This window comes from Aplysia californica, unplaced genomic scaffold (genome assembly GCF_000002075.1).
Source record: "Aplysia californica isolate F4 #8 unplaced genomic scaffold, AplCal3.0 scaffold00258, whole genome shotgun sequence".
In the NCBI taxonomy this organism is placed as follows: domain Eukaryota; kingdom Metazoa; phylum Mollusca; class Gastropoda; order Aplysiida; family Aplysiidae; genus Aplysia; species Aplysia californica.
The window spans coordinates 633,697-649,423 of record NW_004797528.1 but is presented as its reverse complement, the minus strand read 5'-3'; the positions used below and the strand labels follow the sequence as shown (position 1 = coordinate 649,423).

The following is a 15,727-nucleotide window of genomic DNA, read 5'->3' as shown; positions in this document are numbered from 1 at the left end:
TATAATAATAGAAATAATAATAATAATAATAGAGATAATATATAATAATAATAATAATAATAATAATAATGATACTAATGATAATATTGGAAATTTCTAATTTATGACTCAGTGCTTTGTTGTTCATGCACTTAAGACATTAAAGAGCTATTTTATAATTGATTCTAGCTTTAACAGTTTGCCAAAGTACCATTAAGTTTATTAATAGTGGTGTGATGTGTTCTTTTTCGGTTTTTCTTAAGATCAATCGAACAGCTCTATTTCAGAACCACTCGGTCTGTTAATCATTTCTAAATTCAAATTTGCAAGAGGAAAATTACAGTCTTAATGCTTTGCCCCCACGGGACGCGGATCGGCGACGGTAAGAAGCTGTACCTTTTCCCCGCGGGACACCGATCGGCGCTCGTGTGATATAGCGCGTACCGCATCTGTATCCTGGTCCGTGGGGATAAGTGTTGCGCGCTCTGCACGCTGCGTGGGTGGAAAGTGTCAATTCAATAAAAGAAATGCTGAGATAAGAATCTCGAGAGAATTTTGATTCAAAAGGTGATTCACAAGCTTAGCGAGAATGGGAAATTTAAAGCAAGATGTAAAGTACTACTTTGATATCATATTGTTTGATTCGTGGCAGTTCTGAAAAGTTTTCAAACTGCAAACAATGTAACAGGCAGTACTGATTTTAATTTTAACCCCTACCCTCTAACCCCTAACCCTTTTGCTTCCAGTTTACTTTTAATTACCATTTGTTATTCTCATCTTTGCAGAAACCAAATCTATTTTCCATTCAAATAAAATATCTTGTGAAATTGTTTTTTTTCCTGTGAATTTATAATTTGGCCATGCAAAGGAACTACATTCAAAAATCATAATGATACTTTTTTCCCCCAGAAAAATGACGACTATAAAGAAGTTCTTTTGTAATTCTTATCTATCAGGACGAGAAATCCTTGTATTAGTAATCATTTTGCAAGCATTATTTTCCATCATTTCAGAGGAGTTACCTTAGTTGATTTAAGAAAATTTGTAAAATCTCAATGCTATACTATAAATATTTTTTTCAATAATTTATTTTGAATACTTTACTGTCCCCGTCGTTTTATGCCAGAAAAATTCTGAAATTATGCAAAGCGAGCCCAAAAATGTAAAATTATGCGATTCTGTTAATTTTAACAAAGAATGATAAAGGAAAATAATCAGAAATTATGCCAAAAATGATCAAATTTTGCTAAATTATACGAGGTGCATAAAACCGCGGGGACATATTTTAGGAAACTGACTAAGTATCACATATCGGTACCGCAGTCATGGGAGATCACCTCAACCCATCTAGGTGGCTTTCCCTATCTGAGATTTTCTTTCTCTTAGGAAAGACATAAATTGAGAGTTGCAGTATCTCTCAAGTCCCTAGATCTTCTGCAGAAACAAAAGTCTCATAACTGATCCCTAAGTAAGTTGATTGACAAACCGCGGTCACCTTCTCCCTCACTGCACAATCTGTCTCTATATCAACATTCCACTCATCTACCTTGACCCACTCGTTTCATCTCTTAGCCTAGGCAATATTTAGTTTAACACAGGGATTTTGCTCTTTCTCAAGAAGTTTTCTTGCTTTAAACTTATGTTGCATTTATTCACAGCTGACTGCTGTTTTTTAAAAACTTTTTTTGTGTGTACAAAGTACTTATTATATTGATTTTCAAAGGAAGAGGAGGGCACCACGATAGAGCCTACTTTTTAGAAAAATTTCTCACCCATTGAGATGCTTTATCATAGCATGTTTTTTTTGTTATGCAGTTACTCAGTCTATACAGATTTCTTTGACTTAGCATCAGAATCAGAGTTAATTTTTTTTTAAAAATATACATATCATAAACACTCTCATAGTGAAAGCCTGGCTTGTGGTGCCTCTGAAAGTTGTTTCAGAAAAAAAAAGAGCCGTACCACCCGTTCTCCTTAGTTATTTGAAGGGAACTTTACTATATGGCCAATCTCCTGCATTTGTTGAGGGGCATATCTCCTGCTTTGTATGCAGTTTGAACAGCAGATGTTCAGGCTGCTTACAAAGATAAGGAACTTTATAATTCTTAACTGGTGCTTCCTCACGTCATATGTTTTGTCTTAGTCACTGATGTCTGAAAATACAACCACTTCTCAGGATTTTGTAATGTTGAATGTAGAAATAAGCTTTATTAAAGAGCAATACCTTATCTGTGTACATGTATAGTAACTGATTTTGAATTTCATCAAGGTGAGTATTTTGAGTGTCATCCTATGCAAAATGTCCATAGAATGCTTTGTGCATATATATGTGTAGACTAACCTTTGATGAATGTGTTGGAATGCAACATAACAGTTTACTTTTCATAATTTGTATCAAAATCTGTGGCTGTATTCGAGATCTATTGCTATACAAGAACATTTTAGTTTAGAATGGAGGTAAATTGTATCACTTTTCCTTCCTCTTGAAAGGAGATTGTGTGTCAATCCTTATTGTATTCTCATCGTAGGCTCTTATGCTTGGAATGAGTGGAGATGGTGTTTCCTTTCATGTTAGTCTAATGATATTCTGTTTGTGTGGTCTAGTAGAAATGGGCACGGTGTTGAAAGTTGAAATCATTTTATTATTTCATTAACAAGGGAATAGTTTAGAAACTACTGGAAATTATGCTTTTTACTTCTAAGATGTATCATTACAGTTCAACGAGTTCGTCAGGCCTGACCTAAAATCTCGTTAAATCCGAGTTCTCGTTGAATCTGAGCTCGTTAAATCCGAGTTCCTCTGTATTATACGGGCCAAATTCAGTGTATTTCATTTGCTTTCTTACTGACAACTGGGCCATTAGTTTACTGTGGAATCTGCTTAAACCAGAATCTGCAGGACCGCTGGATTTTCTTTGGTTTAGCTGTGTAGTGTGTTCTTGGTTTGGAGAGGGTGGCTCAGTTGGTGATCATTGTGGATAGTGTTAGTTGAGAATGTGGTACATGCAGCAAATTTCACTTTACAAATTTGTTCCCTCTCATCTACCTCTTTTGCCTGCAGCAAATTTCACTTGAAAAATTTTTTTTTTCTCATCTACCTCTTTTGACTGCAATTTGGATTGTAGGCTGTAAGTATTGTGCTTTTTCTTCGCCATTGTCAGGTTGTTTTTTTCTATCGAACAGTGGCACAGAACAGAAAAAAGAGTAGATTAGCACTCTGTACTGCACACTGTACTGTGGTCTACGGTAGTCTAGAGAAGTGAAAAAGCCCAGTGCCTGTGGTGACATCATGAAACACACCACGTGCCGTCACATGCATCACACCTAGTGGTTTAGCTACCGGACTCCTAATCCTGAGGTTGCGGGTTCGGGGGTTCGAGCCGCTGGCCTGATGTTGTGTCCTTGGGAAAGACACTTTACATGAATTTTCCCTACTTCACCCAGATGGGAATGGGTACCCAGCTATAGACAGAAAAATCTTGTCAGTTTGTTACTGTTTTGAGCGCTTAACCAGCTGCTTGCACTGCATGATTCCTGGGAAGCTGAGAATGTCTCTGAGTGTTCTATGGTCTGCTGGGGTGATAATATAGTGTTGAGTGCATAGAGCTTGCTTTGGAGTGGGAACATGCGCTATACAAATGCTATTTATAATTATTAGGGCATATACGAACGAACTCCTTCAGAGACAATAGGCCAAGGTTGCCCAAAAGACGTACATTGGCTCTCCTGGCGTCACTTCGTGTTTACATAATGTGTAAACCTATTGATACGTGTGATAAACCTAGACCCATACTACACTGACAATACTTTTCCCTGGCCTGTAATTGCGTTATGTGAGGGCTGCTACTAGCAGTGCTAGTGAAGATTTTGCCAACATAACCACCTAAATTCTTTTCGATTCAGAAATGTGAGTGTTTCGCTTTATTGATGGCGTTCTTACAAAGACAAAGAAGGAAAAATCCGAGATTTTCTTTTCTTTTGGTTTGCCGCTGTTTTCGGTTTAACCTTGTTCGGTTTAAATGGACATCACAGTACCTTACATATTTTTATATGTTATAGATCCACTGCTGCTTCATGCGGTACCATGATAGATGATTGAATGCATTACAACTTTTGTCTTTATGCTTTAAAATGTTACATTGGAAGAAGTTGAATGAAGTAGCTTGGTTTAAATACATTATCACATTCACATAAATCTATGCAGAAGATTGTCATCAGAACTCATGCAGAGTATGTTTTCCTTTTTTTTAAAAAATTTTTAATCAAGTTATTTGCAAGCTCTATAATTTATAAAGTTTATAAAAGTTTTGTCCCCGAAAAAAAATAGAAGGCGAGCTCGAAGACCAAGCAGAATTAGTGGCATTTTGGTACTTTCGTAAGGTATACACTATTCCTTCCTTTCTTTGCTTATTTGGGGTTTTTTTTTTGTAGGAAGTATTACCCATTTTGATCGATCAGATCTATCAGATGGTGGCGTCAAATGTAATGGTGTGTAATATTAGAGACACATCTGCCTTCCAAAGAGAAATGTACTAGTTGTAGACTGGTTTCTGGGGCACAAAGTGCCACCAACTGTGTAGAGTGGTATGTGTACCTCACTCGTCATGTCGCAACCTGTTTCTGTCCCCAGTGTGTCACTTTTTATAGTCCTTCAGAAACAGAGGAGTCGTATTATTATTTTATACACACTCAAACTGTGATGCGTTAGTTAATTTCCGCTTTCCGTTGCTGCTATCAAAAGATGAGAGTTTGATTCCCGCATTGGGAAATCTATTTTATTGAGTATCTTTGTGTTTGTAAGTTTCTGCTGGGATGTTGTCGTGCAATCTGTCTCAGCCAAGGTTGGCCTTTAAATGATCTAAATTATGATGAGGGTGTATAACATTTAAACAAAAAAACAAATAATGAGAGGATCCTTTTTTGTTATGATTGATTTGTGATTTAATTTACATCTACAACTACAATAGTATAGAAAAACATGTTTATTATTAATATTATGTTTCTGAGAGTAGCAGACACAACCATGGCTTGAAAGTTTGATCTCGTTTCTTTCTCTTGATTTCCTAGCAATTTCAGGTGTATTTTCTTTTTTATTACAATGATTTAACAATGTACTTGTATATTTTTCTTATGAAATAGGTCCACATCAAAACTGCAAGTTGGTTGGATTTTGTTCAAAGTAACTCCTGGTCCAGTTTTTGCGAAGCAGGATTTCTACTTTATCACAATCATGCTATAGGCTTGCGAACATTTTACAGTATTATTATTGATCATGAGAATGAGAAGATACTGAGTCATTGAGTCTGATACGATAGGTGAATGGCAATAGACCGAAAGCCCTCTGTTTCGAGTATAAATCCTTTTTTCATTAGGTAGTTGGGTAAAATTGGCAGGCAAATATTTTGTATAAATCTTGTTGAAAGACATTATGTCTTCTCTGAACATGCTGTTTACACTTTGATAGATGAAATTTGAATTTTCAACATAGAAAGTATTTTGTCAGTAATCTATATATAAAAAACCTGTGTTGTGCTATGAGGCAGTTTGAATTGATTAGAGAGTAACTGTTTTTCATATCACCAAGAGAAAATAAGACCAAAAAATTTCCCGCCAAATACATGCATTGAATATATGTTTTTGTTTTGAGGAGTGTTTTATGGCGCTCGCAACTACATAAGGTCATATGAATAAATCAATTTCTTTGTGAGAATGTTATTTAAGTGCACTGCCATGTTTTTATTCAGGTGTATGGCCATGTCTCAGACAGCACTTGGCTTGAGATGTTGATGAAAAAAATAAAACATGTACAGCTACACACAGTGTGTGCTTTTGTGTTTTTGAGTTTTGAGACAATCAACGAGATGTCTACAGTACATGTACTTATTTTTGACTGTTCCTTTGCTTTTCTACACAAATGTTATACACATGTATTCTGAAAGAAAGCTAATTATTGTGTACCATTGTGTAATAGTAATTTTACTGTTCCTTTGCTTTTCTACACAAATGTTATACACATGTATTCTGAAAGAAAGCTAATTATTGTGTACCATTGTGTAATAGTAATTTTGGTACCTGCTCTGTTTGTTGAAGCTACAGTGGCTGGCTGTGTCTTGTTTTGTGGTGCTCCTGTGAATAAAGCTGTGATTCTGACTGAGCTGGAACAAATGTGAGGCAACGTGGTGAAATCAGGCGCTCGTCAAAGTAATGAAAGTCAAGAAACTGGCATTTTCCCACACGTTTGGGAATTTTTATAGAATATTTGTTTTTTGACTCATCACCTTTCATGCTCATTAAAGAACACATTTATCTGTGTATTTTATTGAAAAAACGTTGATTAAAGGCATAAAAGATGCAAATTTTCCTTTTCCATGGACTCTCAAGCTAAGGGAATAACTCAACTTTGGCAGCCATTTTCCCGCTAATTTTACCTCTGAAACCAGGTGACCTCCACCTCCTTCCATTGCCAATATCATGACTTGTATCCAAGGTAAATGGATATTTGTTTCTTCAAAAGCAATACAAATGGACAGGCTTTAAGATGATACCAATAACTCCCTATGCCCAAAAATTGACGAGTGACTGATTCCACTGCGTTGGGACACAAATGCATCACACTCAGTGACTCTGTATTCTCATAATTTTATATACGGTAATTATCTCTTAATTGGTTCTTCTGTTGATATTTTTTGGTACCCTGCTGTATGTTTTGGATGCATTTGTTCTGTAAATATTTCTGCGAGTCCTGAATGTAGATTAGCAGAATGTTATATTTTGTTACGAAAGACTTCATTAAAAGTAAATGATCAGATGTATTACGCTTTAATTTTATTTAGTTTTTGTACCTGTTTATCCTCCTCATTTTTCATCATGCACTCCAGGAGCTCTCATGGTCTAGCTAGAGGTACTGCGTTTGCCTCTCATTAAAGAGGTCCATGGTTCGAAACCTGACAGCGAAGAAAAATATTTCTACTCTAAAATTTCTTCCTTTCACTTCCTTTCTTGTTCTTTAGTTCTGTTCTGTCATCTGCTTTCATCTCCACTTTTTCCCCCATCTCCGGCCTCCTCTTGGCTCATCTCTTCTTTACTCCTGACTCTTTCAACTGCTTCTCCTGGCTCATTCTTATTACTGCTGTCTTCCAGCCACACCCCTGATCTTAGGGAAGGTGAGATCAAACACCTAACCTTCTCGGATAAGGGCGAAAAATCTTGGAGGTTCCATGTGCAAGATGCGCATGTTAAAGATTCCTTGGTGGTTCTAAAATTGATGAGTAGGCCTCAGTCGCCATCCGGGTAAAATTCAAAATTTAATTTCTATCAAAACTCAAAACACCCCAGTCAGTATTTTAAAAAACAACATATGGACTGTCCCCGTCGTTTTATGCAAGAACAATTCTGAAATTATGCAAACTGAGCCCAAAAAATGTGAAATTATGCGATTCTGTTAATTTTTAACTAAGAATGATAAAGGAAAAGAATCAGAAATTATGCAAAATATGATCAAATGTGTGTGTGCCAAGTTTTAATTATAATAATTCTTTCCCCTTAAATATGCGATCCGATCTCGAGGATAGCCGGAAGCTGGCGTTGGTTTCAATATTCGTGGCGCTCTTGATATGGGACGAGGCAGTGAACACAAAACTAAGTAACAAAAATAAACTCCTTTTCTTTTTCTCTGTCTCCCCCCCAAAAAAAAAACAAAAAAAAACAACATTTTAAAATAAAATTTTAATCTAAAAAATAGATAGATTTTTATATAAATAATTTTTTAACACATTTTTGATAAAAAATTTAAACATAAATAATAACACTCTAAAAAATGACCGTATCATAGTTAACTGGCGTGAGTTCTCCCCCTTTAAATAACTTCTTTTTTTGGGGGTAAGCGTTTTACGGCACTCACAACTGCGTATAAGGTCATATGACCCATTAAACATATTTTCCTGTTCATCATGATCATCATCATCAGAGTCTTTCACCCCTGGCAGGGTATAGGCCACATACAAGCTCCTTCCATTTATCTCTGTCCTGGGCCATCCTTCCTAGCTCGTTTCAAGTGAGCTTCAACTCTCCCATGTCCTTTTCCACACATCTCCATGTTTCCCGTGACCTACCCCTGCCTCGAGCTCCCTGTAGGTTCCATTGCAGTGACTGTCTTTGATATTTCCGCGGGGCTTTCTGGAGGTGTGTCCCATCCAACGCCACTTTCTTAGCCCTATTTCTACTTCTATATCCTTTTGTCCTATCCTTTCCCACAGCTTTTCATTTCTTATTCTATCCTGCCGCTTGATTCTTAGGATACTCTTCATGCATCTGTTGATGAAAGTCTGGACTTTATTCAGCACTGTCTTTGTTGTCTTCCAAGTTTCGCAGCCGTAGAGGAGCACAGACTTGACATTGAAATTAAAGAGTCGAATCTCGGTGCGCAGTGAGATGTTGCTTGCTTTCCAGACTTTTGATAATTGCTTGAATGCTGACCTTGCCTATGTGGTTCTTGCTTTTACATCTGCCTCATTTGTAGGTAAAGGAGTCCACTTCTTGTAGGGGAGTGTCTTCCACTGTCACAGCAGGGCTTGGCACTTTTCCTAGCTTCAATACTTTCGACTTGCCCGGGTGTATACGTAAGCCAACACTCCTTGGTACCCTGTAGAGTTCCTTGGTCTTTTCTTGCATCTGAGCATGTGTGTGAGAGAGCAGTGCAAGGTCATCGGCAAAGTCCAAGTCGTCCAGCTTCTGTCAAGGGATCCACTGTATTCCATTACGATTGCCTCTGCTGGTTTCTTTCGTGATCCAGTTAATTGCCAGTATGAAGAGAAAAGGTGAGAGCAAACAGTTGCCAAACATCCTTGTCGCACTCCTGTCTGTACCTGGAATGGTTCTGAGAGTTGTCCTTCGTGGAAGACTTGGCAGTTTGTTCCATCATAGGTGGTCTTCACACGCTTGACGATTTTCTCAGGTATTCCATAATGCGCATGACTTTCCACAGAGTTTCCCTGTCCACGCTGTCAAATGCCTTTTCATAATCAATAAAGTTGACCACTAGTGGTGAATTCCATTCTAGCGATTGCTCAACGATGATGCGCAGGGTAGCGATCTGGTCCACACATGATAGGTTCTTGCGGATTCCTGCCTGGTTTCCTCTGAGCTTCTCATCTGTTGCCAGCTTGATTCTCTCCAGGAGTATCCTGATAAACACTTTCCCAGGTATGGACAGGAGTGTTATCCCCCTGTAGTTGTTACAAAAGCATTTTCCGGTTAGGTAGGAATTAATTTTGAACTTTGGCCGAGTGGCGGCCGAAGCCTACTCTTATCGATTTTGGACCACCAAGGTATCTTTACGGTGTACATGAAACCTCCGAGATTTTCTGCCCTTATCCGGAAAGGCAAGGGGTTAAATCTTACCGACCTGCAGTGAAGATCAGGGGTGTTGCTGAAAGACAGCAGAAAGAAGAATCCAAAGGGGGCTCTCATCATGGTCTAGAAGTTAATCAATATGTCCCGGATTCGAATCCGGATGGCGATGGAACATTTTTCTCTCTGAAACTTTCTCCTTTCACATCCTTTCCGGCTCTCTAACAATGTTCTGTCGTTTGCTTTCGTCTCCACTTGCTGCTCCCACCCTCTCACCTCCATTGCCCCCTCCTCTGGGCTCCTGACTCTTTCTGCTGCCTTTCTACTGCTTACCTCCTCACTGCGAGCTGTCTTTAAGCCACACCCTTGATCTTATGTTAGGTAAGAAGATCGAACACCTTGCCTCCTTGGAGGTGCCGTGTGCAAGGTGCGCACGTTTAAGATCCCCTGTTGGTCCAAAATTGAGTAGACTTCGGTCGCCACCTGGGCAAAATTCAAAATTTCATACCAACTGAAAATGTTTAATGTGTCCCACGCGCTCAGGTGACCTTATGCAGTTGTGATCGCCGTAAAACACTTACAAAAAAAATATTCAGGGAGTAACAGTAGAAAGGTTGCAGACAGAGTCAGGAGCCTAGAGGAGTTTGCAAAGGGGAGGTTGCAGGTAGAAAAAGGAGACACAAGCAGATGACAGAACATGGTTACAGAGCAGGAAAGGAGGTGAAAAGGAGAACATTTTAGAGAATTTGCCGTCGTCGTCAGGTTTCGAACCCGGGATCTATTGAATGAGAGGCGAACACCATTACCTCTAGACCAATAGCAGCAATAAATGACTCTAGCAAAAAGGTGCAATGAAAAGCAAAAACTCAAAAGGTATATACGCATTAACCCTCTAGTGCCCAGGCATAGATTTCGTGGGTAAAAAAAATAAATCATCATATTAATACTGCGACAAAGAATTGAAAGAGCTATATATTATGTTCCGTAGCCTGTTTCACAGAAGACAACATGAACAATCAATGCAAAACAATTATGGTAAGTCTACCGTTCGTTTCAACCGGAGGCTACAGCCAGCCTCCTAATGAACCACAGTATTATTACGGTATCGCTCAAGTTTTACTTCTCATCCACGAGCTAGTCTAGTCTTAGTGGTTATGAGAAACAATATAATATTGAGCAAATTGAACGACGCAAAATCTGATCGATCTGGGCTGTAGACCAGAGAAAAAACGGACCTGTTGATATTAGACTCCTTGAAGAGGATGATCACTGGTTCAAAGTAGGATCTGGAGTACAACAGGGATGCGTTCTATTTCCCCTTCTGTATATAATTATAATAGACACAACAACGAAAGACCCAAACCAAAGTCCAGAAAGCGTAAAATAATTTTTGTTCTCAGACGACCAATGTCTTATTCATCATGACCAACAGAGCCTCCAACATCACACTACCGAACTCAACAACACTTTTGAGAAATTCAACATGAAAATAAGCACATCAAAAACAGAAGTTATGAAAGTGAGCCGACACCACAGTCCCAAGAACATCCATGTCAATCGTAAACAACTGAAACTGGTGAAGGAGTTTAAATATCTAGGCAGCACTTTTTGTGAAAACGGATCCATGGACAGAGAAATAGAAATGCGAACTCAAAAAGTCAACGCTGTCATCTACGAACTCGCACCCCTCCTGTCTCATCCAAACATCTCCATGGACACAAAGATACAGCTTATCACGTCAACATTCATACCAACATTATGTTATCAGTGCCAGACCTGGACTATAAGCAAAACCCATGAAAGCAAAATCACCGCATGCGAAATGAAATGTCTCCTCAAAACCTTTAACTTCACAAGACGAGACAGGCAGAGAAATGAAGAAAAAAAGAGCAGCTATCGGCACTGAGTCCAGCCTGCGTTTTACATAGAAAGACAAAGGATAAAATGGTTTGGCAACCTGTTACGCATGTCACCTGACCAGCCAGCCTCGAGAGCCTACAACACCAAGCACTCAGGCTATAAAGGAAGAGGAAGGCCACGCAAAAGGTGGATCGAGGGTCTCAAGGAAACCCTAAGAAAACAACATCACAACTGAAAGAGCTCCAGAGCTGGCCTACCACAGAAAACTGCACCTCCCCTCGGCGCTTAATGGCAACAGAGGATGAAAAAGTAAAAGTAAATAAGAAGAGGATGATTGATTTTAATTTTCTATAAAACAACCTTGCTCAAACTGAAACTACGCCGGCCAAGTCTATTATAATTTATTTGTAGCAAATAAAAATCTTACAGAAGGGGAAGATCTTTGATAAAGAACTAAACGTAATGCAGTGTATAGCATGTGTATATAAGCTTACTCTTTTTGCCCCCCCCCTCCCCTTTTCCCTTATGTCGATCGAGATAATGTATTGTGCGATATTAAAATGTACAGGCACATATAATAAGCCTACATTTTTTAAAATGAAGGGGCCTAATATGTTACACATGTAGCAAATGTATATGCCTACACGTTGCATCTTTCTAAAACCCCCTTTGTTGTGAGCACATACGTGTGTAAGCTATATTATTATTATTATGTTTGAGAACATGTGTGTGTGTGTGTGAGACAGAGAGAGAGAGAGAGAGAGAGAGAGAGAGAGAGAGAGAGAGAGAGAGAGGGAGAGAGAGAGAGAGAGAGAGAGAGAGAGAGAGAGAGAGAGAGAGAGAGAGAGAGAGAGAGAGAGAGAAAGAGAGAGAGAGTTGGGGGGGGGGGGGGGGGAGTATTGGCAGCTAAAACTGCAAAAGTTGGAATTGTGGCAGCCGTTTTCTATTTGATTTAGATCTATAATAGTTTTTAAAAAAAAAGTTTGCATCCAACCTGCCACTCGAGACACCCGGCAACGGAATATTGTAATTGTAAACACATTATGACGTTTGTTTTCAGTTAATTAAGCTACTACTGCAATGTTTTTGAAAATTTGTCTGTTGTTTCTCAGCATTATCAAAATCAAACCGCTTTTGAAAAGCATTAATAATCGCTTTGAAAACGATTAATGACATGTGATTTTAAATTACATCCATGGAAGCAAAGAACTCCCAAGATCTCGGTTCATATTATAGTAGTGCGGCTGAATAATCGTTCGATCGCTCGCTGAGTGGGAGGAGCAATTCATTTTGATGTAAATAAAAGCACGTGTTAAACCTACTTTCGATTCTGAATGACCAATCAAAAGTACACATCCGGGCATGTGATCATAAGTACCTCGTTTTGAAATGATACGGGAAAAATCCGCCATCTTGGCTCAAGCTGAACTGGCGAAAATATGTCCCTCGACGGCCAAGCCCTACCTCAAATTCAAGTGGAAAATGTCCTTGGTATGTGATTCACTTTTGGTTTGAAGTGTAAAGTAGCATTTTGATACGTGTGATAGCCATATAGTTGTTTAGACCTCTGTTTATTCTCAAGCGGGACCTAGATTACTCACCTCTTAGTGTCGAGAAAGGTCCCGGAGGCGCAGGAATATTGTCATCTCAGTATTCATACTCGTTTCGCGACGCACAGTCAAATAATTTTTTTCACGTGTACAAATGTCAGTCTATGCACGCTTTTATTTACGTCGCCGAATGCAAATTTAAAATCTCTATCAATTTCGCTCCAACATTTGTCAGAGCCTTTCTTCCCCCTTAAGCCTTTCTTTTCTCAGTCGTTGGAACCAACAGTAGACTCCCATTTGCCCATGCTTTTCATTCATGAGACCTGTCTTTTTATTTACCAATAATAGACTGTCTAAGACTTGGCCGGTGTAGTTTCTGTTTGAGCACCAACTTGGATGCTACAAAATCATAATCACAACTACTACTACTATGTTATAAACCTCCTTCTGCTTGTTGTCATTATTAGTTTCCACTGTAACATGTTACTACTTCAGATTCTGCTCGCAAACCCAATACACAGTATTTTATGGAGAGGAGAGCAACATGACTGTGACATGGTCAGCAAGGATTATATTATAACTTATATAAGAGCCTTTTTTGTTTGTTTTAATTCTTCCTTCTTCTTCTTCTGTCTTTACTGATTTATGTTTGACCTAGTTAGGACTAAATTATAATGTCATGTAGCGCCTGATTTATTTACCCCCCCCCCCCCCCCCCCCCAAGATCAAGGATGGTGGGTGGTTGGCGGGTGCACCTGGTGTGGTTTGCTCATCTTTCCTCCTTCTTTTTTATGCTTATGTTACTCTCTTGTAACACCTCGTCTTCAGCACTTACGTGACCTTATTGTGTTACAAGTGCCTTAAAACTCTTACTTTTTAAAAAACGGTGGACAAACTTGCAAAAATACAGAGATGATGATATAGCCTAGTTTTTCTGTTTCTCTAATTTAATTTATAGTAATTTTAATTTAATCTAATTCTTGATTTTTAGTTAGGCACTTTTTTAGAATACCTACTCAGATTGGGAGTACCAGTTGCATTATTAACCAATTTTACCCAAGAGTTGTAAAGCAATTTCAATATCAAACTATGTTACTCATTCGCTACGCCAAGCCATGGGCAGCGGCGCGCCGAAAGTGTCTTCCGTACGCCAAGTCGCCCTCGACAGCTCGAGCACCGACCTATAATTCTAGCTTAGATTTTATTCCAATCCATGTATCCATGTTAAAATAAAGGTTATAATATAACATTGACTTCCGGGTCAAACATTTCCACAGAAAATCGGAAGTTTAGATTCAGTTTTGATACGATTTCGTAGTTTGTTCTACTTTGCATCGCGATATCTAAATTATAGCCCAGACACCAGTCTTAGTGCTTTTTTTTACACAACAACGTGTATCATTATTTTGCTCACTAAAAAAATTTAGGATTCTTTTTTGAATATTGATACAAATGGACTCAAATTGCCAGTGCTCTGTTATTGAGAAATCAATATTTTTGAGTGCTAGATGTCAAAATATTTTTTTTCTCCCCAAAATCACAACTTTTTGGTGAAATTACACAAAAAGTGCAACTGAACACATGTATAGAAGAAATACAATTCTGAATAATTCCATAAAAGATACACAAGTATTTTCTCTGTTTGTGATCCTTTTTTCAAGATCATAAACATTTTTTTTTTTTTTCAGTATCGGATGTTATGATCCAAATGTACAAATGTTATGGAATTTATGTAAATAACTGCAAATTTTAAATATATTTTCCAGTTCTATATTCATTTATAGATATTTTGATGTATCATTTGACTAGGTGCAAACATATTTTTTGAGTTTCACCAAAGATTATTAATTTTTTATTTTCAAATTGTATCCACATCCAATCAAAATTATGTTGCATAATCGCCTCTTACAGGAACCAAAGTTGAAAAATACACAAACAATACAGATGTATTCAAAAAACCATACTGAAAATTTTTGCATATAATATGTTGATTTTATTTGAATTTGTGGCCCCAAAGACTTTAGAACTGCTCACTAGTCATCATCTCATTTCGCCCTCCCGAAAAAAATTTGTCCACAAGCCGAAAATAATGTGTAGCGAATGAGTTAAACTGTTCCTTGTTACCCTGTTCTTTATACAGTCGAATCTGCCTTAATGGAAACCCCTGTAACTAGTGTAAGACTGAAACCAGTCATGTATTGTATTACCGAATCTCTCTGCCCTGCTCCCCCTTTGATAAATTCTTTCATAATTTTCTTTATAAAATGTAAACCTGTCCAGCGTGGAAACGGAAAGAGAAACTCCTTCTCTTAGGAAGGTTTTTTTTACTTGTCTAAGACGGAAAATGTTGTGCCCACTCAGCCCTGATTTGAATCAAACTATCAAGTTAAGTTCCATTGACTCTAAACCTTACGCCATGCCGCTAGGCGAGGAAAGGGAGTAGGGGTGCAATTTGAGGGTAGATGTTACCCTATCCATGTGAGCCAGTGGAGGTGGTCAGAGTGGTGTCGGTATGAAATCACATCGGTGCCTGTGAAACTGCTCGAGTGGCCCTCACGCATGGAAGCTTTCATGGGTAGCCAGAAGCCAGAGGTGTGAAATTAGTTTGACCAATGCCTTCCTCTCTGATCATATGGCCAGCTGAGAAAAGAGTTCCTCGAATCATTTTTACATACATGATGGGTTGGGTGACATTGCCTGGGCTTATTACGTCGATGGGTGGGGCTAAGGGTGGAAGCAAAGGAGATGTTTAAATCCAACATTTCTGTTTTTAATAGGTCCAACAGTAGTGGTCTAGTGAAATGCAAGCACTTGTGGCAATGGATAAGTAGGACTGGTGCATGCCATTAGCAGAGAGGATAGCACCAAATGAGAGTTTTGTGAAGTTTTGACCACTGCTTGCCGACGGACAAGGGAGCCTTGATCCCACTAGCTGGGCCTCTAAAAACCCCCTCTAAATTCACGTCTAAGACTGAATTTTTTTTCGGGTT

General features: G+C 38.5%; 1 protein-coding gene across 1 annotated transcript in view; it reads left to right on the top strand.

The window, feature by feature from the left end:
* Positions 1 to 12,588: 12,588 nt before the first annotated feature.
* Positions 12,589 to 15,727, top strand: part of LOC101857031 (zinc finger protein 236) — a 49,573-nt gene continuing 46,434 nt past the window's right edge. Inside the window, exon 1 of the mRNA XM_005100730.3 lies at positions 12,589 to 12,678. Coding sequence (XP_005100787.1) covers positions 12,627 to 12,678 — 52 coding nt within the window. The 5' untranslated portion in view covers positions 12,589 to 12,626. The remainder of the gene's footprint in view (positions 12,679 to 15,727) is intronic.